The sequence below is a fragment of the Leucoraja erinacea genome, chromosome 1 (assembly GCF_028641065.1).
Source record: "Leucoraja erinacea ecotype New England chromosome 1, Leri_hhj_1, whole genome shotgun sequence".
In the NCBI taxonomy this organism is placed as follows: domain Eukaryota; kingdom Metazoa; phylum Chordata; class Chondrichthyes; order Rajiformes; family Rajidae; genus Leucoraja; species Leucoraja erinaceus.
Window position 1 is genome coordinate 90,131,921 of NC_073377.1, and position 24,645 is coordinate 90,156,565.

The 24,645-nt window shown below is 41.6% G+C and overlaps 2 protein-coding genes across 3 annotated transcripts in view; both read right to left on the minus strand.

Annotated features, from left to right (window-relative positions):
* Window positions 1-24,645, minus strand: part of LOC129699137 (ADP-ribosyl cyclase/cyclic ADP-ribose hydrolase 2-like) — a 263,707-nt gene that overhangs the window by 126,731 nt on the left and 112,331 nt on the right. The gene's annotated exons all lie outside the window — the stretch shown is intronic.
* Window positions 1-24,645, minus strand: part of cc2d2a (coiled-coil and C2 domain containing 2A) — a 137,499-nt gene that overhangs the window by 37,713 nt on the left and 75,141 nt on the right. For both annotated transcript variants that reach the window (XM_055638802.1, XM_055638794.1), the window contains 8 exons: window positions 23,045-23,201; window positions 21,606-21,841; window positions 18,652-18,829; window positions 17,036-17,186; window positions 13,740-13,887; window positions 12,640-12,778; window positions 5,283-5,486; window positions 2,546-2,638 (listed from right to left, as the gene is read on the minus strand). In XM_055638802.1, the coding sequence (XP_055494777.1) occupies window positions 2,546-2,638; window positions 5,283-5,486; window positions 12,640-12,778; window positions 13,740-13,887; window positions 17,036-17,186; window positions 18,652-18,829; window positions 21,606-21,841; window positions 23,045-23,201 (1,306 nt within the window). The remainder of the gene's footprint in view (window positions 1-2,545; window positions 2,639-5,282; window positions 5,487-12,639; window positions 12,779-13,739; window positions 13,888-17,035; window positions 17,187-18,651; window positions 18,830-21,605; window positions 21,842-23,044; window positions 23,202-24,645) is intronic.

Consider the following 24,645-nt stretch of genomic DNA (forward strand, 5'->3'; position numbering starts at 1 on the left):
AGGTGGAGCGGCTGTTCAGAAGAAAGAAAAAATGGAAATCTCCAGGACTGGACAATGTTTCCCCCTCTACCCTCAAGCTCTGTGCCAAACAACTGGCACCGGTCTACACAGACATTTTCAACCAGTCCCTGCAACCCTGTACTGTCCCTGCCTGCTTCAAAGTCTCCACTATTGTCCCTTTAGCCAAAAAGGCAAGGATTACTGGTCTTAATGATTACAGTCCTGTCGTACTGACCTCTGTGGTCATGAAGACCCTTTAAAGACTTGTGCTGGCCAAGCTGAAAAATATCACAAAATATCAGCCCTGCTGGACCCTCTGCAGTTTGCATATTGGGTCAATAGATCTGTGGATGATGCAGTCAACCTGGGCCTGCACTTCATCCTCCAGCACCTAGACCGTCAGGGGACCTATGCGAGGATTTTGTTTGTTGATTTTAGCTCTGCATTCAACACTATTGTGCCAGAGCTACAACACTCCAAACTTTCCGAGTTGACTGTGTCTGAACCCCTGTTGCTGGATCACCAGCTTCCTGACAGACAGGAAGCAGCATGTGAGGCTGGGAAAGCACATCTCAGACCCGCAAACCCTCAGCATAGGAGCACAGCAAGGCTGTGAACTCTCCCCTCTCATCTACTCTCTCTACACCAACGACTGCACCTCCACTGAATCCTCTGTCAAGCTTCTGCAAGTTTGTGGATGACACAACCCTGATTGGACTGATCAAGGATGGGGAGGAATCTGCCTACAGACAAGAAGTGACACAGCTGGCGTCCTGGTTCCATCGCAACAATCTGGAGCTCAATGCTCTTGTCAGTGGAATTGATAATAGACTTTAGGAAAGCTCCCCCTCCCCTGATACCACACCATCAACAACACCACAGTCACATCTGTTGAGTCTTTTAAGTTCCTAGGAATCATCATCTCCAAGGATGTTAAATGGGGGGCCACCATCGACTCCACAGTCAAAAAGACCCAACAGAGGATGTACTTCCCGCGGCAGCTGAGGAAGCACATTCTGCCACAGGCAATGATGGTCCAATTCTATACGGCCATCGTGGAGTCTGTCTTCACCTTCTCCATCATGGTCTGGTTTGGCTTAGCCACCAAGCATGACACCTGGAGGCTGCAGCGAATCGTCTGATCAGCTGAGAAGGTTATTGGCTGTAACCTTCCCTCCATTGATGAACTGTACACTGCAAAGGCCATGAAGCGAGCGGGTAAGATCATCTCTGACCCCTCTCACCCTGGCCATTAACTCTTTGAAACACTTTCCTGTGGAAGGCGACTCCGGGCTGTCAAAGCTGCCACAGCCAGACATAAAAACAGCTTTTTTTTTTCCACGAGCAGTAGCTCTACTCAATAACCAAAAATCTGTAGCCTCCTTTTGCTCTGGTATTTTATTGAATGCACATAATTTATGATTTAATCAATAATGTTTTATTATTAATGTTTAATGTTTTATGTATCATTCCTAACTGTTACTGTATGTCATGTTGTCACTTGTGGGCGGAGCACCATGGCAAATTCCTTGTATGTGAATACTTGGCCAATATACTTATTTATTCATTCATTCATTCTGTTCAAGGGATATATTGCGAGATGAAAATGTCAAAACCTTAGCTGGTCTTGCATAAATCATGCTCATCTTCTCTTACCCAGAAAATATATAGTTTATATTCCTCATTCAAAATTAATCTTTTAATTTTATAAAAATAGATTTTATATATTTGCTTTATTTTTTCTATTTGTCTCTCGTACCAGCTTGTAATCCAAATCCTTTTTCCTTCTCTATTTTTTTTTACTCTTAATCTGATTTGACGACTTTATGCTCCATCTCCATCATATTTATGTTCTCAGATCTTGAAGAGAAACCTTAAATGCTTATTGTTTCCCATTTCCATTAACTCTCTGCACAAATGCATCTTCAGAAAAATGTATAACCAATGGAACTTACCGCAGTTGGCCCTATAAACGTCACACTTTACTTTTAAATTCGTTGATTATTTACTTTAAAGTAGTGACACTAAATGATTGGTCTCCATTATCCTGTGTGTTTAACGTGCAAATTTAAAAGTGTGCCTTCTGAAGTATAAAATGATCTACTTAATCCAGTTGTAATTTGTTGACTTCACTCTCTCGTCATCTTCATCTTACTTACTGTACTGATTCTGTCATTATTCATGCTGGTTTAGTGATCACTACAACTTGGGTTTTTAGATGTTACTACATCTAACAATTTGTATTCGGTGTACATTATCTACATCATTAATAAATATTAGTTTTAGTTCAAGTTGTGTACTGTATTACTAAACTGTTACCAAATTCACAATAAAAACATGTTTTTAATAACTACGTGTAAATATCAAACCCAATAACTGATTACAAATGATGAAAACGACTGTAAATTGAACCCTTCTCTGTAAACTGAGCTAAAAGCTTCATGGTTAGTGTCCATTCAATGAATGAAGTGCATATCTTTAAGTTTAAAATGAAAGCCTTTTCTAACCCCAAATATATTTAGCTGTTTCAATGCCATTATATTACCTTTTGCAGGTATTTCGCCACTTTTGCTCGATGAACATCGAGGTGGCTTGTCAGATCAAATGTTTCTCTGTCACATTGTTTATTCTTGTATTCCTAGAGAAGGGATTAAAAACAAAACAAAGTTCGTATGAAGTTAAGCTGATTTGCAAATAGTTTCCTAAATTACCAAATCTTTACGGTCTTCTAGCTGCAATAGTCATAACAGAGAGCCATTGAATCCTCTGCCTAATTTCTTGCTCTGTCGATGGGATCACCTTTAATATATATATAGAATATATATAGAATATATATATAGTTTCTTTATTGTCATTGTAACATGGGCCATGTACAACGAAATTTAAAATGTCAGCCAGTCAGTGCAGCATTCAAACATTTCTAAAGCTAACGAAACATCCACGGTAAAATAATAAAGATAAGCAAATAAATAAAAATCACAGACAAAGCACGCATACACACCCAACCCTCCATCCTTCTGTCGATTTCACCGTTACCACAGTCCCTTAGTCTGTATCGCCCCTGCGTTCCTTGGCGGCCACATTTAGTGCTTTTATAGCAGTGGGGTAAAAACTGTTTTTTAGTCTATTTGTCCTTGTCCTTGTGGATCTGTACCGTCTGCCTGACGGCAACAGTTCAAACAGGGAGTGTCCGGGGTGGGAGATGTCCTTTATTATATTCTGGGTTTTTTTGGTGCAGCGGGAACTGTGTAGGTCCTCCAAGGTATGGAGAGGGCAGCCGACAATCCTCTGGGCGTTGTCAATGGCCCTCTGGAGCGCTTTCCTCTGAGCCGCTGTGCAGCTGGTGTACCACACGCATACACAGTATGTTAGTATGCTCTCAATGGAGCACCGATAGAAGGACAGCAGCAGAAGACCGTGAATGATGTCAGAAATTAAATGTCAGGAATCAAAACTGAACATTGTCTCAAAGATAGACACAAAAAGCTGGAGTAACTTCCATATCTTAGTCTCCCTTTCTCCCGACTCAGTCCGAAGAAGGGTCTCGACCCTAAACTTCACCCGTTCCTTCTATCCCGAGATGTTGCCTGTCACGCTGAGTTACTCCAGGATTTTGTGCCTATCTTCGTAGTAAAACAGCATCGGCAGTTCTTTCTTACACATTGGTATCCCAAAGCACTACACTACTAAGTTGCTGAATAAAATATCCGTAATCCACTGAGGAGAAATTAAGATCCATAAAAAGTGTTTTAGTAACATGCTTATTATTTATATCTGAAAACGTTACTTGATGTTTTTGGCTCATATTTGCCGGCTGACCTGGAATATACCTGCCATCTAGTGTGCTTGAGAGGTTGCTCACTAAAGTACCAATTTTCCAATAATATAACATTGAGATAAATATTCATCTGAGGCTTCTTTCAGATAGGGTGATCATTTGAAAGCTGTTTGGGTTCTCTGCATGGGTTAAACCTGTGAATCGTGGACTTCACTACCTCTTTGATGGTAAAACTTTTGATAATGTAAGGATGGCCACATCTTGACAATGAAAGGAGACAGCTAACAGAATTACAGGAATGAAGAAATAGGAACTGCAGATTCTGGTCTACAAAAAAAGGCACAAAGTTCTGAGTGGGTCAGGCAGCATTTTGGTGAACATGGATAGGCGATGTTTTGGGTCGGGACCCTTCATCAGACCGAGTTGGAGTTGCAAGTGTGTCAGACTATAGAATGTAGATAGTTAGTTTCCTTCTGTGAAATATATAAGACAGGAGAAGAAGTAGGCCATTCGGCCCATCGAACCTGTTCCACCAGTCGATCATATCCGATCTATTTTCCAAACCCCATTCTCCTGCCTTCTAACGTAACCTTTGACACCCTTACTAATCAAGAAATGATCAATCTTTAAAAAGCTTTAAAAATATCCAAATTACTATTTATGGAATATTACAAGCATAAGGTGCAATAGTAATTTAAAATATAAATGATACCAGAATCTGGTAACGGGGGGTATAAAATAAATTTAAAAAAAAACACGGTTGGTATATCCTTTTTTGCGAGTTTTGTGTTACAATAGAGCGATTGGTTTTCCTTTTTTTTTTCTTTTCTTTCTAGGGTCTTATTTCCTTTCTTTACTTCCTTCTCTAACTTCTTCCCTAAGGGGCTTTCTTTTCCCAACACTTTCCTGCACCTTCACGATTCTTGCTCACTTTCCTTACTTCTTTTATTTCTATCTTTTTTAAAGCTCGAAAAACGAAGTGGTACAACAAATGTAATGAGATATATCTGATGTGTATTATTGTAATTTACTGTACTTCAAAATTAAAAAAAATAAAAATAAAATAAAAATATCCAAATGAGCCATCTGGACCCTTCATCAGACCGAGTTCCGGAATTGAGATCTGAATTCCGCAGATTCACCACATTCTGGCTGAAGAATTTCCTCATCATCTCTATTTGAAAGGCACCTCTTTGTATTCTGAGGTTGTGCCATCTGGTCCTAGTGTCTCTCACTAGTGAAAACATCCTCCACATCCACTTTATCGAGGATAAGAGGCCGTTTTAAAATAACTACCACTGTCATGTTACCTGCTTACTGGTGTAGAACATATTAGATTTTTTTCAAGTATAGATTAATTGTTATGGAGGGGTTGAAGGCATTATTCTAGTGAATAATCTGATACCATTGCTGTTAGATTACTATATGCCTTTGGAGATAGAGTGTTTTTACAAAATCACACCTTATGGGCACCAGTACACCCGTGAAATGCCATTAACCTTACCTGGAAAATCTTCTCAGAAATCTCTGAATCCTTAATGGGAATTTGTTTGTAATTAAGGAACTCTGTCACTCCGTCATTTCGGAGTTGTAAGAGTCGAAATCGCTTGGATTTATTCAAAGCCTCTTCGGATAAAAAGTTAAATTCTTCTTGTAGGTGATCAAGCCGGAAGTAATCTTTGTTTGGTTCCTCACCATTTGTTGCAGACTACAAAAGCAAGAACTTGAGTTTATACATTTATTTCAAGAAGAGTATAAAGATTACTGTATATGTATATATGTATTTATTGCAAGAATTGTGACATTTCATATAGTGGCAATGATACAAAATTTTGAGATTTTAAAAATCAAGTCTGCAATTTATCCCATCAGATAAAGCCTAAAAAGAAGTTTAATTTGACACCTAATTCACTTTCATATCTCAAGTATTAAAAAAGTTATGACAATTTTCATACTCGGAAATTAGCATCTTGTTCCTATTGATTTTCAATGGACATAACAAAAAAGCTGTGATCGTGGACAGTCAAAAGCCCATAACTTTCTTAAAAATTAAGAGAACTGAATGAAATTTTCAGTTATCATAGATTGAAGCATTCGGAAACAAATATAAAATAATCTTACTTGGATGACCTGAAATCTATATTACTAAAAGTCTGTTCTTGACCGGTTTGGCCATCTGTGCTGCGATTCCGAGAGAACGCCGCCACCTACGGCCGTCATTTTTGGCCATCTCGCTCAGAGCCCCCTCCGCAGCATGTGTACTGAGGATTTTTCCCGTCGATTAAAAATGACAGAGATATTCATGTTTTTACAAAATTCCCCATTCTCTCTGCTGCCCCGCTGGCGGCAGGGGGGAGGGACTATAAAACCAGGAAGTGGTGTGCCACACAGTCTCTTCAAGATGGAGGAACCGCAGAGGGTCACGTTTCTCTGAGCTGTGAATAACACTGAACACATGTCTACTCAAATGTAAGTGTCCTTAGTGGTCCTAAAATGCTTGCAGAATGTGTCTATTGGTTCTAAAGCTTGCAAAAAAAGTGTCTATTGGTTCTAAAGCTTTCAAAAAAATGTCTATTGGTTCTAAAGCTTGCAAAAAGTGTTTATTGGTTCTAAAGCTTGCAAAAAAGTGTCTATTGGTTCTAAAGCTTGCAAAAAATGTCTATTGGTTCTAAAGCTTGCAAAAAAATGTCTATTGGTTCTAAAGCTTGCAAAAAAATGTCTATTGGTTCTAAAGCTTGCAAAAAAAATGTCCATTGGTTCTAAAGCATGCAAAAAAAAATGTCTATTGTTTCTAAAGCTTGCAAAAAATGTCTATTGGTTCTAAAGCTTGCAAAAAAAATGTCTCTATTGGTTCTAAAGTTTGCAAAAAAGTCTATTGGTTCTAAAGCTTGCACAAAGTGTCTCTATTGGTTCTAAAGCTTGCAAAAAAGTGGCTCTATTGGTTCTAAAGCTTGCAATAAATGTCTATTGGTTCTAAAGCTTGCAAAAAAAAATCTCTATTGGTTCTAAGCTTGCAAAAATATGTCTATTGGTTCTAAAGCTGGCAAAGAATGTCTATTGGTTCTAAAGCTTGCAAAAAAATGTCCATTGTTTCTAAAGATTGCAAAAAGTGTCTATATTGGTTCTAAAGCTTGCAAAAAATGTCTCTTGGTTCTTAAACCCCCTTTTCACGGTGCGACTTGACGCAAGAGGTAACGAGAATTTGACATCGTGGGAACCTGGTGCGGTAACAGTACGGCATTCGTGGACCACCGTGGCGCTAACGGCAGGTAATCGTGTACCTTGGGTACTCGGGAGAAAATTCAAACATGTTTGAATTTGTCCAAGAGTGACTTGTGCACTTGTGGTTGAGCATTGCAACATTTTATGAACGAAGTGTCCCGTGCGATATCCGTAGTAACTCTTGCGGTCACCGTGGGAACTCCTGCGAACGGTGAACCCGGAAGTTGGATAGAGTGAATCTAGCCAGTTTGCTATTTACATACAAATCTAATAAAACTAGCTAACAAGCATTTCATTAATGTCAGTGTGTCTCTTTTTGTCTGAAAGCAGTTTCTAACTGGAGGAACTCCGCGGGCCAGGCAGCATCTACGGAGGGAAATTGACAGGCGAGCCTTTCCTCAGGCTGCCTTATCTCTCTACCCCCCCCCCCAGCTCCCACCCACACACACAAATGCTGGAGAAACTCAGCGGGTGCAGCAGCATCTATGGAACGAAGGAAATAGGCAACGTTTCGGCCCGAAAAGTTGCTTATTTCTTGTGTATGTTTCGGAAGGAACAGCAGATGCCGGTTTAAAGAGAATGAGTTCGACGGCAGGCAGCATCTTTGGGGAGAAGGAATGGGTGACATTTCGGGTTGAGACCCTTCTGATATGCTGCTTGTCCCGCTGAGCTACATGTTGTGTCTATCTTCGTTTTAATCCAGCATCTGCAGCTCCTTCCTGGCCGAACCCGATTGAAGGATGAGAGGCTGGGCGATAGAAATCATTAAATGAATTAAATAACTAGATACCTGTCTAATCGTATCTACGGGATTGAACAGGCTAGATGGAGGAAGAATGTTCCCGATGTTGGGGGAGTCCAGAACCAGGGTCCCAGTTTTACAGTCTACCGTGGGAACTCTTTAATTACAGCGGGAAACCTTCAGTTTCCCAGGTGGTCGGGACAGGACTGGAGTTGGGAGGGAAAGGTGGGGGAGTCGAGGGAGAGGAGGGGGAGACAGATGGGGGTGACTTCATTTACTGGCGGTGGGTGTCTGTCACTGAAACAGGCAGGTAAGATTTCGCATCCACCTTGTGTGTGCCTCTCTCTCTCTCTCTCTCCCTCCCTCCCTCTCACACAGGCATGACTGGAGGAACTCCGCGGGCCAGGCAGCATTTACGGAGGGAAATGGACAGGCGACCCATTCTTCAGGCTGCCTTATGTCTCTCTCCCCCCCCCCCCAACTCCCACCCACACACGCGAATGCTGGAGAAACTCCGCGGGTGCAGCAGCATCTATGGAACGAAGGAAATAGACAACGTTTTGGCCCCGCTGCACCCGCTGAGTTTCTCCAGCATTAGTGGGTGTGTGGGTGGGAGTTGGGGTGAGAGGGGGGGGGGAAAGAGACATAACATCAGGCAGCCTGAAGAATGGGTCGCCTGTCCATTTCCCTCCGTAGATGCTGCCTGGCCCGCGGAGTTCATCCATTCATGCCTGTGTGAGAGAGAGGGAGGGAGAGAGAGAGAGAGAGAGAGAGAGAGAGAGAGAGAGAGAGAGAGACAGAGAGAGAGAGAGAGGGGCAGTCCTGGTCAGTCCTTTGAAGATAGACACCAGTTGCTTGGAGCAACTCAGCGGGACAGGCAGCATCTCTGGAGAGAAGGAACGGGTGGCGTTTCGGGTCGAGAGCCTTCTTCAGACTGAAAGTTTCACCTCTCAGTAGATCATAAAATAACACAATCATCACGGTCAATGTGAGATACAGTGTTTATTCATATTTGACAAAATAAAAAGACGACTTCTTGCACATATTGAGAGAAGGTGCATCACACCAAACAACATTTGTCTAAATAAACCACAGATTATTCTTCAGCTCATTAAAGAGCTCGGGTGAAAAAAACGAATATAGTGTGTGACAACAAAGTAACATCATTTGTGCCACGTGATTAACTACACTACAGTCCACGATGTTCATTCGGGAAAGATCGGGAGACGGACAAGTCACTCGCACAAATGACAGAATTGCCGAGTACCGTGGGAACTTTTACTCTACCCCCGTTATATCATGTGATATCGTGCTAGACCACGACCACTCCACTCTGGCTACATCTTGCGTCAAGTCGCCCCGTGAAAACGAGCCATAAAGCTTGCAAAAATATGTCTCTTGGTTCTAAAGCTTGCTTAAATATGTCTCTTGGTTCTAAAGCTTGCAAAAATATATCTCTTGGTTCTAAAGCTTGCAAAAATATATCTATTGGTTCTAAAGCTTGCAAAAAGTGTCTCTATTGGTTCTAAAGCTTGCAAAAAATGTCTGTTGGTTCTAAAGCTTGCAAAGTGTCTGTTGGCGTGAAGTTGAAAGGCACTATTACTGCAAATGGTGGCTTAGTTGCTTTGGCTTGAAGTTGAAAGGCCACCATTTGCAGTAATAGTGCCTTTCAACTTCAAGCGAATGCACCCAAGCCACCATTTGCAGTAAGTAATGCCTTTTATCTTCAAGCCATTGCATCCAAACCACCATTTGCAGTAAGTGGTGTCTTTCAACTACAGACCACATCCAAGCCACCATTTGCAATAAGTAGTGCCTTTCAACTTCAAGCCATAGTTTCCAAAGGAGGTAAGGGGGGCTTTCTGGAGCTCTAGTATGAACCATTTTAGAACCAATAGACATTATTTTTACTACTTACTGCAAATGGTGGCTTGGGTGTGGCTTGAGGTTGAAAGACACCACTTAATGCAAATGGTGGCATGAAGTTGATAGGCACGACTTACTGCAAATGGTGGCTTGGGTGCTTTGACGAAGTTGAAAGGCACTACTTCCTGCAAATGATGCCTTGGGTGTGGCTTGAAGTTGAAAGGCACTACTTACTGCAAATGGTGGCAAATGAAAGACACTACTTACTGCAAATGGTGGCTTGGGTGTGGCTTGAAGTTGAAAGGCACTACTTACTGCAAATGGGGGATGTGGGTGCATTGGCTTGAAGTTGAAAGGCACTATTACTGCAAATGGTGGCATGGGATCTTTGGTTTGAAGTTGAAAGGCACTATTACTGCAAATGGTAGCTTGGTTGCTTTGGCTTGAAGTTGAAAGGCACTACTTACTGCAAATGGTGGCTTGGGTGTGGCATAGGTGTGGATTGAAGTTGAAAGGCACTACTTACTGCAGATGGTGGCTTGGGTGCAATGGCTTGAAGTTAAAAGGCACTACTGTAAATGCACTTACTTCCTGTTTACACTGTATATTGATTTTAGATAAAACGCTACCACTTACGGCTGTGATTTTTGGCCATCTTACTCAGTCCCCCTCTGCTGAGCAGGTGCAGAGAATTCTTCCCATCAATGAAAAATAAGTGTTATTAGTTTTTTAAAAAATGTTGAGAATCTCTCTCCTGTCAATCACTCCATGAAAGCCACACCTTTTTCCGATGGGGGGCTACGGGTTATAAAACACGGAAATGTGGGTGTGGCTCAGTCTCTGCAAGATGGAGGAGGGAGAGGTCACGACTCGCTGTCTTTAGTGGCTTTGCACCCTACTTCAAATGGTATGAAACTGCACTTGAATTTGGTGGCCTTGCACCCTGCTAGAAGTGGTAAGAAACTGCACTTGAATTTGGTGGCCTCATACCCTGCTTGAAATAGAATTTCAAGGATTAGCCGTGAGTCAACTACCAGCCCACCAGCCGTGAATGAGTGAGTTGCCAGCACAACAGGCTTGATTGACTGAGACGCCAGCCCAAGAATCCATTTGGCGCACAATTTGCATACTAGCCCTCTGGAAACCACTTAGTCTAGTTAGAGCATATAATTAGTTAGTTACCCAATTGTAGCTAATTCCAAACTTCAATTACTAGATCTAAACATCTATCAATTTCTTAAGAAATGATTAACATTTTTAGATAGCCTAAGTGTCCAAATAATATTCACAAAGAATTCACAATAAAAAATGATTTTTAAATCTCATGTACATTAATTATGGAGGGAATTTAGTGTTCAATTGCTATAAATTAATGGCCATTTAAATCGGCTTTTGAGTGGGATCCTGTGGAACGCGCTGGTTTAGAACGTTCACATTGCGGTAGATTTGTGCCCCAAATGCCCAGAAAAATACTGCGGGATTTAACGGGGCCCCAAATTAGCTACTCGCAACATTAAACTTTGTATAAAGGGATCTTAAGAAGCGCTTTTTAATGCAAAAACAAACAACCTACCTTCCCCTGTATGAGATCCGTCCCGTTGTCGGCGGTCGCGGATTTAGAGGTTAATTTTTAACTTACTATAATAATTAAATTTACATGGTAAATGGTAGGGAATTGAAGAATACAGTTGAACAGAGGGATCTGGGTATAACCGTGCATAGTTCCTTGAAGGTGGAATCTCATATAGATAGGGTGGTAAAGCAAGCTTTTGGTATGCTAGCCTTTATAAATCAGAGCATTGAGTATAGAAGCTGGGATGTAATGTTAAAATTGTACAAGGCATTGGTGAGACCAAATCTGGAGTATGGTGTACAATTTTGGTCCCCAAATTATAGGAAGGATGTCAACAAAATAGAGAGAGTACAGAGGAGATTTACTAGAATGTTGCCTGGGTTTCAACAACTAAGTTACAGAGATAGGTTGAATAAGTTAGGTCTTTATTCTCTGGAGCGCAGAAGGTTAAGGGGGGACCTGATAGAGGTCTTTAAAATGATGAGAGGGATAGACAGAGTTGATGTGGACAAGCTTTTCCCTTTGAGAATAGGGAAGACTCAAACAAGAGGACATGACTTCAGAATTAAGGGACAGAAGTTTAGGGGTAATATGAGGGGGAACATCTTTACGCAGAGAGTGATGGCGGTGTGGAATGAGCTCCCAGTGGAAGTGGTGGAGGCAGGTTCATTGGTATCATTTAAAAATAAATTGGATAGGCATATGGATGACAAGGGAATGGAGGGTTATGGTACGAGTGCAGGCAGGTGGGACTAAGGGGAAAAAAATTTGTTCGGCATGGACTTGTAGGGCCGAGATGGCCTGTTTCCGTGCTGTAATTGTTATATGGTTATATGGTTAAATAAACCCGTACAATGTAAAAATAGCTCCAGCGAGCGAAACTTCAAGCGATTTTTTCGTCAGCAACTGAGGTAGGCTGAACAAGCTCGATTTGAACAGCCTAGGAAAAATCACATTTTAAACCCGCCCCCCTCTAAACGGCACCATAATCATACACACGGGCTGGGACAGATCTGCAGCGAAGCTTAAGGAACCATATAGCATCTTGGTTCTTTATGTCTTGCAATATACATATTTCTCTCTCTCATATATAGACCAACACAAATTGCTACATCAAGAACCAAGGTAAGAATCTCATAAAAGGCTTAGATTTTAAGCTATTCTGAAAGATGGTCAGAGATGCAGAAAGACACAGGGAAAAGCAACAATGGATATGTGCGCAGAGATTAAATTCCAAAGGGTAGGGATATCAAAGCTAATGATCTCCAATCACAGAAGGCAAAAGCGTGGCCTATGCAAGAAACACTGTACCTGAAGGAACAAAGCATTTGAGATTGTAGAATGGCACAGTTAACACCACTTCTGTTGTATCTTGGAGGGGCTGGAGCACAATAAATATTTTGTCTTTATCATTCAGGTAAAAAAAAAAATGAGATTCCTTGAGTTAAGTCCTCTTACCATTATCAGTTGCATCAAAGCTGCATTGCTGGGATCATTTGGATCAAGCCTCGACTCTGCTGCCCACTTAGCCAGTTTTTTTGTGTCTGTTAATCCAGTTGCGCCAATAGATGATATGGCATCCAGGTGTTTCAGAGTGCTAATATGAATGTACAAAAAATGTTACACAAGGTTGATTTGCAAGCAGCAAATTTTTTTAAACGATATGTATCCAATTAAGCCACATAGACATAACAGGCCAAAACTTACTGGGGAACGTGTTAGCGACACTTGAAGAAATAAAAACATGAAAGCAAGTTAAATTAATTTACAAAATTGGACATTATCATGTACTTGTCTCCCCTGCAAAGACTCTATCCCCTATTCCCAATTCCATCGTGTCTGTCGCATCTGCACCCACGATGTGGTGTTCCATACCTCATTCTCTATGGAATGGGGAGTTCTCCTCTTCTATCATAAATGAGGCCCTCACATGTGTCTCCTCAGTATCTCGTAGCTCTGCCCTTGATCCCCTTCCTCAAGTTGCAATAGGGAAAAAAGTCCCCCTAGTGCTCAACGTTCACCCTATCAGTTGTCACATACAACACAATCCTCTGACATTTTCACCACCTCCAAAGGGGTCCCATCACTAGCCACATCCCATCAGGGTAAGGCCACATGCAAATTGGAAGAACAATGCCTCATATTTCGCTTGAGCAGATTACAACCCAGCGGTATGAATATTGATTCTCTAATTTTAAGTCATCCCTGCATTCTTTCTCTCTCCGCCTCTAAATAACAATCAATGCGAATTAATCTACACTGCCAAATTACTATTTTAAGTGCAGATGTGCCATTTGATGCATCTTATGTAACAGGCTGAAATAATGTGACATCATAAGGTGAATAATGTGACATCAAACGATCATTCATGTCACGTCAGTAACCTTATAACGAAAAAATATTTATTTTCAAAATAAGCTTCCACATTTTTAATATTGTAATTTTACACATGGTTAATAGTCTGAATTATTAATTATTTTCAACCATACCACACAAATGAAGAGTGGTAACTTTGCCTCTGGATTGGGAAATATTTCAAACTAAGCTGGAAGGTTTACCTTTGAATCCCATAGTTCTGATGAAGCACAGGAGGCACCAATGGCACACCATTCTCATCCACTGCCCAGGACACACTGCACGCTAGCTTGCCTGAAGTCAACAGGATCAGCTGATTGCTTCCATCTACTTCAAAGGAAAATGCCACTCCTGAAAGCAAAGGGAAAGCAAAGATGTAAAATTAATAAACTTTCTGAAAATGTAACAGATTAGATCAGCAACTGGATTAAGACAATGGCACAGTTTTTCAAGTGCAATAAATATTTTGTTCTGCTAACCATGTGTTTGTGAATATTAATTTATTATATTGGATGAAATCCAAAAAAGTGGGTATTAACAATATATTAATATAATGTGTGAAAACAATAAAGGATGCAAAGAACAATGATTAAATAATTTGTCCATGTAACTATAGATATGCAGGTGTTTGGGTACTTTGGAAATGGCAGGCTTCTGTGGAAAAAGGTCAAGCTCTGCTGAGGGGACAAAGGGACACCAGGTGCAAAAGGCTCATGTGATTAAAAGTTGCCATCAAGTCTAGATTTGTAAAGATGCTCTCAAATGTTTTCAGTTCCAAAGAAGCCTTAGGTGCCACTAAGTCCGAGGTAAAGTTAAACAGACGCTAAACCCAGGTCTGTGATTGGGTAGAGGATTTTGTAAGTTCATACATAGTATGTGTGGTAAGTGAATTATTGTATATAATGTTTATAAGTAGGCAAAGTGGGTGCCCTTAATGTGATCTCTTAGCTGCAAGAAGTGATTGACATGTAGGGATGACCATCTCATTATATTTTTGCGCCCTTAATGTCTCCGCCTCCGATTAAGGGTATAAAAGTGTAAGTAATTTGTTTGGGCGTGTCGGTCATTTCTTTCAGTTCTGTTTACGCGAGACTACTGAGGGCTCAAGAGAGAGAGTAGATCTGAGACCGTCCCTGCAGTTGTATAAGAATAAAGAAAGAGTGTTTGACTCAGTGATTGACTGAAACCAGACTAGGGGGATAGTATTAGATCTGGAATTAACATAACAATAACAATTAGTATGATGTTACAAAGACTACATTATCTTTATAGGGTAAAGAAAAATTATTAGGGTAATTTTTTCAGCCAGCAGAAAAATATTGGCACACATTACCCAATTACAGTAAACTCGTCTCAACGGACCCTTTCATAACGGATTTCATCTATAGCAAATGGTCCTGCTGACGCCTCCCCAAGCTCACACTGCCTCGAGCCTCGGCTTCCAACCCTACTCCCGACTCGAAAGATGCAGCCGTGAGCCCTTCTTCACCAAGGCATGGTCCGTCCGATGACACAATTGTTGTTGTGTCCCATGATGTAGCCTCTGTGGACAGTGTTTTCTTCAGGACGCCAGCACCAACAAGATGCTCTCGGTCATCATGGGGCTCCCTCCCCTCTCACCTGCTGCTGCTTCTTGTTGACGATGGTGGCTTTGTCCGCTCCCCGCTCAACTGGCACTGCCTCCTCCTCCTGTCGCTCTGTCACTCAGCTTCTCTCTCCTCCCTCCCCCCACTCCCTTCCCATAATCTGCCTTTCTTTGTTTCAACTACATACAATGTTAATACCTTACTTGCCTATAGCAGACAATCAGCAATAATGGACATCGTGTCTCCCCCCCCCCCCCCCCCCCCCCCCCCCCCCCCACCATGGCCCGTTATAGGGAAGGTTTACTGTAGGCATGATGAATATTCTAGCGGATTTTAAAGTTAGTATGAAGGAAGGACATAAGGAACAAAGAGGCAAAGCAATTCTCTGGGATAAATACCTCCATTGATCAGAAAGAATGTTTGAAATGGTTGCCTTCTGGCAATTATAAATACTCATTTGATTCTATTGAGGTGAACAAAGCTGGAAGTTTGTATACAAAATAGATTCAAATAGTTCAAAGCTCTATAAAAGAACTCAGTCATTTTTAACCTTTTTGACATCAGAAGCTTGGAGAAGCTATAATGATGCAAGTTTATTGCTCATGAATAGAAGACATCTGGTTCATCGGATAATTCAGCATAAAATTCATGAAACTGATGCATTTGTTCATCAATCATTCCGCAAAATGTTTTGAAATAACATTTAGTTCAGTTTAGTTTTTTATTTAGAGATACAGCGTAGAAACAGGTCCTTCGGTTCACCGAGTCGGGCGGCGACCAGCAATCACCTATATACCAGTTCTATCCTGCAAGCCAGGAACAATGTAGCCAATTAATGTCTTTGGAGTGTGGGAGGAAATCAAAGCACTCCGAGAAAACCCACGCAGTCACGGGGAGAACTTAGAAACTCCGTGCAGCCATCTCCCATAATCAGGGTCGCACCCGGGGCTATTGCACTGCAAGGAAGCGACTTGTACTGCCTATGGTCATTTCACTTATCTAATTTAAAAATGTGCTCCCAGTGACGGAGAATGGGAATTGGAAGTAGAGGGAAGAGGTGAAAGGAAAGGTTATTGGCCAGAAACATGGTTGTGGCCTTTCTTTGCATGTTGAGGGAGGATGTGTAAAGGTTAGGGCCTGTTGTCAGAAACTGCGCTAAGTGCAGGGGAGAAAGGTGGCGATCAGGGTTCTTACAGGGATGGTGCGATCAGATGTAGAAACAAGCTTTGAGATTTAGAAACAAGAAACTGCTGATGTTGGTTTATACAAAAAGACACAAATTGCTGGTGTAAATCAGCGGGTCCAGCATCTCTGGAGGACATTGATAGATGACGCTTCTGGCTGGGACCCTTCTTCTTCAATCTGAAGAACGGTCCAGACCAAAACTTACCTATGCTTGTCCTCCAAAGATGCCGCTGACCTGCTGAGTTATTCCAGCATTTTGTTTTTATCAGTTTAAAATTTTGCAGGTGGAAGACTGCATTAGAGAGGGAAGTTGAAGGATCAAAACTAACTATAAGAATTAATTTACAGGAATCCCGAGGAGTCCCAAGTTAGTGTTGTGTTATTGTAGCCATCGTGGAAAACTGAGTCATGTCGGGAGTACTACACACATTTCTGAAGTGCCAAAAATGATCTAGATATGGTAATTATTGGGAAAAACTAATAAAGAGAGACAGTGCTATGCGACTATATATTTCTGAGCATTGATATATTTACCAAAATGCTATGTTTTTACTTCCTAGAATACCTACTAGTCTCATGGAAATATTTAGCTAGAATGGGGAAAGGGTGGGTGGGGGGTGGTTGAAATAGGTAAGGGAACAGGATGGAAATATACCAATTTGATGACCATTTATTTTCGCATTGAGTAAAATTACTCAAGGAATTAAAATGTTACACTTGAAACCTACCGCTGCCAACACCTTCATGGTCAAACATCACACGCTGATCACTACTAAACTCCATTTCATCAATTGGAGCACTCCCTGTGAGGATACTGGTTTCTGGGATGGGAACAAAGACTTCTATCTTTGTGGTGCTTGTCCCTATGGTTTGAAATATCTATAAGAGAAGGGAGAAGAAACACATGAACAAACAAAAAAGCAAAGTTGTATTAATTTTGTCAACACGGAATTTCTCCTGACTGAAGAAACCAACTAAATTGGTAATTTTTAAATATACAGGGCAGCACGGTGGCACAGTGGTAGAGTTGCTGCCTTACAGCGAATGCAGCGCCGGAGTCCCAAGTTCGATCCCGACTATGGGTGCTGTCTGTAGGGAGTTTGTATGTTCTCTCCGTGACCTGTGTTTCTCCGAGGTCTTTGGTTTCCTCTCGCACTCCAAAGATGTACAGGTATGCAGGTTAATTGGCTAGGTAAATGTAAAAATTGTCCCTTGTGTGTGTAGGATAGTGTTAATATGCAGTGATCGCTGGTCGGCGTGGGCCAAAGGAAGGACCTGTTTCTGTGCTGTATCTCTAAACTAACAAATTTATCATCTTACAAGTTATTCTTCTCATTGGGAATAGTGTGGTTACATGAACTTAACTTCAGTGCAGAGTGCAGGAATGTGATAGTTTGAGCCAACTCGTGCTGCTTGCCTACTGGTGACTGAATGAAGGACCACTAGCTAGCAGCTAGCAGGATTTACATGGGTTTGTGTGCGGTTTAGACAGCAAGTGGCACCTAGGTCTTAGGAGGCAGAAAATGAGAGCTCGCCCACAAACTTCCCCGATAATGTCTGAGAGCTCACACTGTCACACGACCTTTTTCTATTTTTTAAATATCTCAGATGTTGTGGAATAAATAGATATAATTGAAAAACTATTAAAAATTAAAGCTATAAAGTCATACGACATGGAAACAAGCCCTCCAGCCCAATTAGTCCATGTTGATCAGGGTGTTATTTCCATTTACCATGTATGGCTCGGATCCTTCAAAACATTTCCAATTGTCTTAAAGGAACTAAATAAATTACGAAATTTAAAACCAAATATAATAAATTTAAAAACATTTAATTTACATTTCACTTAGGATTATTTGAAATAAAACCCAAACTACTTCATCAAAGTACAAGTGTTGGGATATCATGCAACAGTTTTAAAATACATTGGAGAGACCACATTTAAACTTAGAGCAGCACCCTGCTGTAAGTAGTTATAGACTTTATAGAGGTATACACAATCATGAGCGACATAGACAAGGTTAATGTCAGTCTTTTTCCCCCAAGGTAGAGGAGTTCAGAACTAGAAAGCATAAGTTTAAGATGAGAGGATAAAAAAAACTAAAAGAAATCGGAGTGGCAATTTCTTCACGAGATGGAGGTGTGCATATGGAAGGAGCTGCCAGAGGGAGCTGTAGAGGCAGGTATCACAGCAAAATTTAAAAGGCATTTAGACAGGTACATGCATAGAAGAGGTGTGGAGGGATATGGCTCAAATACAGGCAAATGGGAGCGGCTCAGTTATAAAACCAGGTAGACACAAAATGCTGGAGTGCGCTCAAAGGAAGTGTTCCAATATAAATACCTGAATTTTTATACTTTCTGGCCAGTTGACTATCTGCATGTTGAAGATTTGCCCAAAATGAATCCTAAAATCAATACCCAATGTTCGGCTACTTGTCCTGGAAACTTCCTTGTTGTTAAAGAGAACTTTAGCAAATAGAGTGCATCGCTGTACGTCCTGTCTTCGCAGTTGCTCTCCTCTGGGGAAGACAATAAATACATTCTAATTTGGGCAGAAGTAAAGGGGATCACAGATTTTTCAATACAGACACTCCCTGACTTACACAATAGGCGAATAACGTAAACTGCACTTACTTGAACAATTCTGTGTTCAGTCAAGTGCAATCAAGGCAGTTTGTAACTTCCACAACACTATGACCAGTCATGTTTACATCAGAAACAAGCCAGCAATGGTGCTTACCTTAGTAAAAAAGGCCATGCACCGCAAGAAGTGCCCTAACAGCGAGAGTTGATGATTCGGACTTGCGAAATTCTGATTTCCATAAGGGTTCAGGGAGTGACTATATCAGTATATTTAAAACAGAGGATCAATGTGCTGGCTTCAAGAAAACTCAACATTCTACAGCAGGTGAAAAGCAAGTTCAACAGAAGCTTTCAAAAATTAAAATCTCCTTTACAAATAAGGCATAAATAAATAAATATAGAACTACAGGAAAACCAGATGCACTATAAATTGAAATTAATGCCAAAAATTGTAGTAACATTGGAGAATATCACAATGCCAATTAATGTATTGAATAGCGATGCTGGCTCGAAGGGCCATAAGGCTACTCCTGCAACTATTTTCTATGTTTCTAAGAAGCTGAGAGTGAGTTTTACTACTACTTCACAGATCTCAGTGATGATAAACAAAAGTAAGTAAGTTTTATTTATATAGCACGTTTTAAGTCAACTCGCATTGACACCAAAGTGCTTTACATAACTTAAATAATAAGTTTCCATACAAAACATAGAAAAAGGTTAAAAAAATTAAAAAATGGACACAACACAATTATAGAGTTCAACACAAAGGTCCCCCCACAGCAGAATCAAAATTTCCACTGTGGGGAAAGGCACCAGAAAGTTAAGTCCTCTTCCTCTGTGAAACACCCGAGGTCGGGGCCCATTTGTGGCCATGCAGCCAGTCCGATGATTTTCAGGGCCCTCTTGCCTTGAAGATGGAACTCCGGCGTCAGGTGAAACATTCCTCAGCGGCTTGGAAAGTCTGGAGCGGCTGCCTCCTCCCCGGAGACCGGGGCACTCGTAGTCCTCAGGCTGCCGGTTGGAGCTCCGACCCCGGCGAACTCGATATCAGGCTCCGCGGCGCTCCAAATCCAGCGCCACCCACGGCCGGACGCCCACAGTCACAGCTCCGCGATGTTGGGAGTCGGCGGCCACAGGGCTCCGGAGCTTACCGCACGGCGACCCGGTAAGGCATCACTCGCTCCATGATGGTGTCCCAGCGCTGCACCGCCGCCGAAGCTGTAGTGCCGGCCAGTCCCAACAGGAAACGCCATTCCATTCTCGATGGTAGGCCGCGAGGACGGGCGAAGAAGCAGCTCGGAGGGATGCTGCCTCTCCGACCAGGTAGGGGACTAAGAAATAAAGTTTCCCCCTTCCCCACCCCCACCCACCACATAAAAGACCTCCAACTGACATTTTTTGACAGGACTTAAAATTTAAAAAAAGGTGAAGAGACAGTTTTGCATGAAAAGGGTTTTGCATTTCTGATGAGGGATCTCCTACCTGAAACATTGACCCTGTTTCTATTTCTGCAGATGCAGCCTGATCTGCTGAGTATTTACATTTGCTGTTGGATTATTTTCATTCAAAAAGCAGGACAGATTCTGTCCCTTGAATAGGAAGCTTTTAGAGGGGAAATTTACAAAACCCTATTGTTCTGTGAGTAAACATGAATGGTCGTTTTTCTTCAATTGTCATCGAGTTTGAATTTTGCCAACAATAGATCAAAATTTATGACTAGAAACTATCTCCCAGGATATCAATTTTGTCATCACGAGAAAAAAATTCTGCCAACACTCAATATGGATTGAGGTTCCTGTGAACTGCATATTGACCCCTCTATCAGTGATGCCAAGCTGCAGCTGAGCAAAAGGGCTACAGTAGGATCATTCATGGCCAGAAAGCAGATCCCCCTGAGTGAGAGATAGTGGCTTGCAGGTGGGAAGCATGAGAGGGGATGCGGGTGTGTGAAGAGGAGAGGGAGAGCTAGGGAGCACGAGTGAAGGAGCGCGAGATCAAGGGTGTGCAAGTGCATAAAACGCAGAGAGAGCATGAGAGAAGCCTTAATTTAGTTCAACAAAGAAACTGACAAGTTACTAAAGAACCTTCTTGATGATGCTTTCTCAAAGCCAAGAATTCCAATTTTGCTTTCTGAATTCCAATTTTGCATTCTTAACAATTCTTGGCAATTCCCAATTTATCATTCACATTCAGTACAATAAAAATGGATGCATTCCAGTTCCTTGGCAAATGTGTCAAAATGCCATACTCTGGGTTAGGTAATTATTTTTTTACTACACACCATCATTTTCTGGGAGCCTTACATTGCTATGTACGACAGTGATCGCAACTAGTACTGAAGTGTGGATGGCTGTTGGGTCGCTAGGAGCTCATCCACCCTTTGGCAGGTCTTGTTTTTGGTCCTGCTGGGGGTCCACAGCCCCCTCCGCAGCTGGTAAACCAGGTGGGGGAGACAGTTTAGTCGCCAACTATTTGACTATGGAGTAAGTAGCACGGGATTACATGGTACCCATGGTAGAGGGAACTCCCCCCGACTTGATTTCTTGGAGTCCTGCTAATCAATTTCTAGGACAGTATGCTCAGACATTAATGTTTTTAAAATAGGTTTTATATATTTTTTTAATATAAAGACCGTGATATTGCACCATATTCTGCACTGATCTACTCCTAATTGTGGCAGACGTACCATTGAACGTTGGTATTGAGACTTACCTTGGGCACTGGTTGGTGGGGGTTACTGTAGCTGTCATGCTCAGTTCAGGATACAGCAAGGGTTCTCCGGGCTTCCGATAGATTCTGGCAGCCGTCTCCCGGACTTGCTCCTCTACGACCGAAGGATCAACTGGCTCGGGAGGATCAGGCTTCGGAAGTTCTTCAGCCGTCAAACTCTCATCCGTGTCGTCATCCTGCTGCTCGCCCGCAACTCTTTTCTGTTTCTTCTTTGCTTTCTGTCAGGGAGCAGAGCCAAGCCAATATCTCAGTTATCATCTATTGAACCCAACACCAACTAAGCTTCTTCCGTCGCATGTTGAGAAATCAAGGCAAAATAAATGTCACAATTTTTTAACTGTCCTTTTTCTAAATATATATATTAACATTTCTGCTTAATCCTAAAATGCCTAAAGCCACCAAACCAGAGGCAATTATAGAAGTCAGAGACCATCTCCATAACCTGATTTTCAATTCGCAAACTGGGAATTCCAGCTCCCCCCCCCCCCCTACTCCCCCAACAGTTCCTGGTATTGGTGACACTTGTTGGATACGGTGAAAGGGGAACAAAACGAAAGAAAAAAAAAATATGCTGGAAATATTTCATGGATCAGGTAACATCTGTGGAGAGAGATTCATGGTTAATATTTACAACACCCTCTGTTTTTATTTCAGTTCCTCACTGCCTCAAACACCAAATTCATCATTACAATTTGACACAGGCACTAAGGAAAATGCTCATTGGATGAAACCTGACCTCGGCTCATTGTATGCAGATTCAGCATGGAAAAAAGGCCCTGCAGCCCACCAAGTCCAGGCCAGCCATCGCTCACCCATTCACATTCCTTCCATGTGATCCCACTTTCACATCCACACCCTTCAAATTAAGGCAATTTTACACAGGCCAAATAACCTACAAACTCGCATATCTTTGGGATGTGGAACACCCAGAGGAAACCCATGTGGTCACAGGAAGAATGCGCAAACTCTACATAGACAGACCCCAAAGTCAGGATCAAACCCAGGTCTCAAGAACTGTGAGGTAGCAGCACAACCAGCTGTTCACCAAAACTCCAATAGATTCTATCTGATTTGTGGGTACTTCTGGGATTCTGTTTTTTATTTCAGATTTTCTGCATCTGCAGTATTTTATTTGAATAAGAAATGAATGGGCCCGTTTACATAACAATTAATTCCACCTTCCTCTTTGCATTGGAATTAAACATTCATCCATGTAAAAACATGCATCACCAAAGAAGAAATTGTAAAATAAATCGGACACCTAGTTTGGGGCATTACAGGTACGGAATGAAATGTGTGTTTTGATCAAACATTATTTATTAGTGTCAATAGATTTGACTTTAATTATGATTGATTGAAGCACATGTTGAATTGCAGTGAAAATAAACACGACCTGTCAGCAAAACAAAGCAAATACTCACTCTTGCCTTTCTCCAGGATTTCCATTCCTCATACTTTATTTTATATTCCTCCAGCTTACTATCGTAGACTTCTTGATAGTCTTCCAGTAGTTCTGCAATCTCAGCCTGGATTTCATGTTCATAACTTAATTCGTCGGCTTTTCTATTGGCCTCCTGCCTTTAACATGAATAACAGGTCACACATGTTTATTCCCGTTAAATACATCAGGTTAGAAATAGGTCAAAAATGGCAGAGCACTACTGGAAATCCAAACAGGTCTGATCTTGGGCCTCATTTTCAGACATTGGTGAACAGCTGGTTGGCAGCAACCAACAACAACTCAGGTAGACAGAAATGCTGGAGAAACTCAGCGGGTGAGGCAGCATCTATCCAGCATTTTTGTCCGCTCCATCAATGCTGCCTCACCCGCTGAATTTCTCCAGCATTTTTGTCTAACTTCGATTTTCCAGCATCTGCAGTTCTTTCTTAAAAACCACTCATTAGTCACAATTAACCAGAAACCCAACTGAACCAGCCACAAAAATACTGCTGACTGCAAGAGCAGGTCAGAAGCCAGGTATTTTGCAGTGAGTGACTCCTGATATCACAAGGCCTTCCTGCCATCATTAATGTGCAAGTCAGGAGCATGATAGAATACCCTTTACATGCCCGTATGACTGCAGTATCAACAACTCTCAAGAAGCTGAACAACACCCATGACAAAGTAGACCACTTGACTGGAATGCCAACAGCCACTTTAAACAATCATTCCTTCAACTACTACTCCACCATGTACCTCCACCTATAAATTGCACTGCAGTTCCCTTCCTGGACTATTCCAACAGCACCTCATAAACCAATGATTTATACACCAAGAAGGACAAGGGGGAAATCTTTTAGGACCGAGAAGAGGAAAACATTTTTCACACAGAGAGTGGTGAATCTGTGGAATTCTCTGCCACAGAAGGTAGTTGAGGCCAGTTCATTGGCTATATTTAAGAGGGAGTTAGATGTGGCCCTTGTGGCTAAAGGGATCAGGGGGTATGGAAAGAAGGCAGGTACAGGATGCTGGGTTGGATGATCAGCCATGATCATGGCGGTGCATGCTTGAAGGGCCAAATGGCCTACTGCTGCACCTATTTTCTATGTTTCTAAGGGCAGGAGGTACATGGGAATACCATCACCTACAAATTCCCCTCCAAATCATGCACATGCTGATATGGAAATAAATTGCTGGATCTTCTTCACCACTGGGTCTAAATCCTTGCACACCAAAATTATGTGATTACCGTGGCAAGGATGACTGTAGCAGTCCAAGAAGGCGGGTGACCACCTACTTCTCACTGTGGCATAATTATGGGTAGATAAGTACTGACCTTGAAAGAGACATTGAGATCCTGGATATTAATTTATACAAACAAATAAATTATATTTTTTATTAAATGAAAGATGGAAAAAAGTGGATAAATGGTGTTTCCCTGCTTCAATATTTATATAGGCCCTAGCTTATTCAGTTGTGAGTTACGTATTATTCCAACCTCTCCAAATGAGACATCTGCAGCTTTCTACAGTTCTACAAAATTTGTTTCGGAAACTTTAGAGCCAGATTCCAGAGCGAACA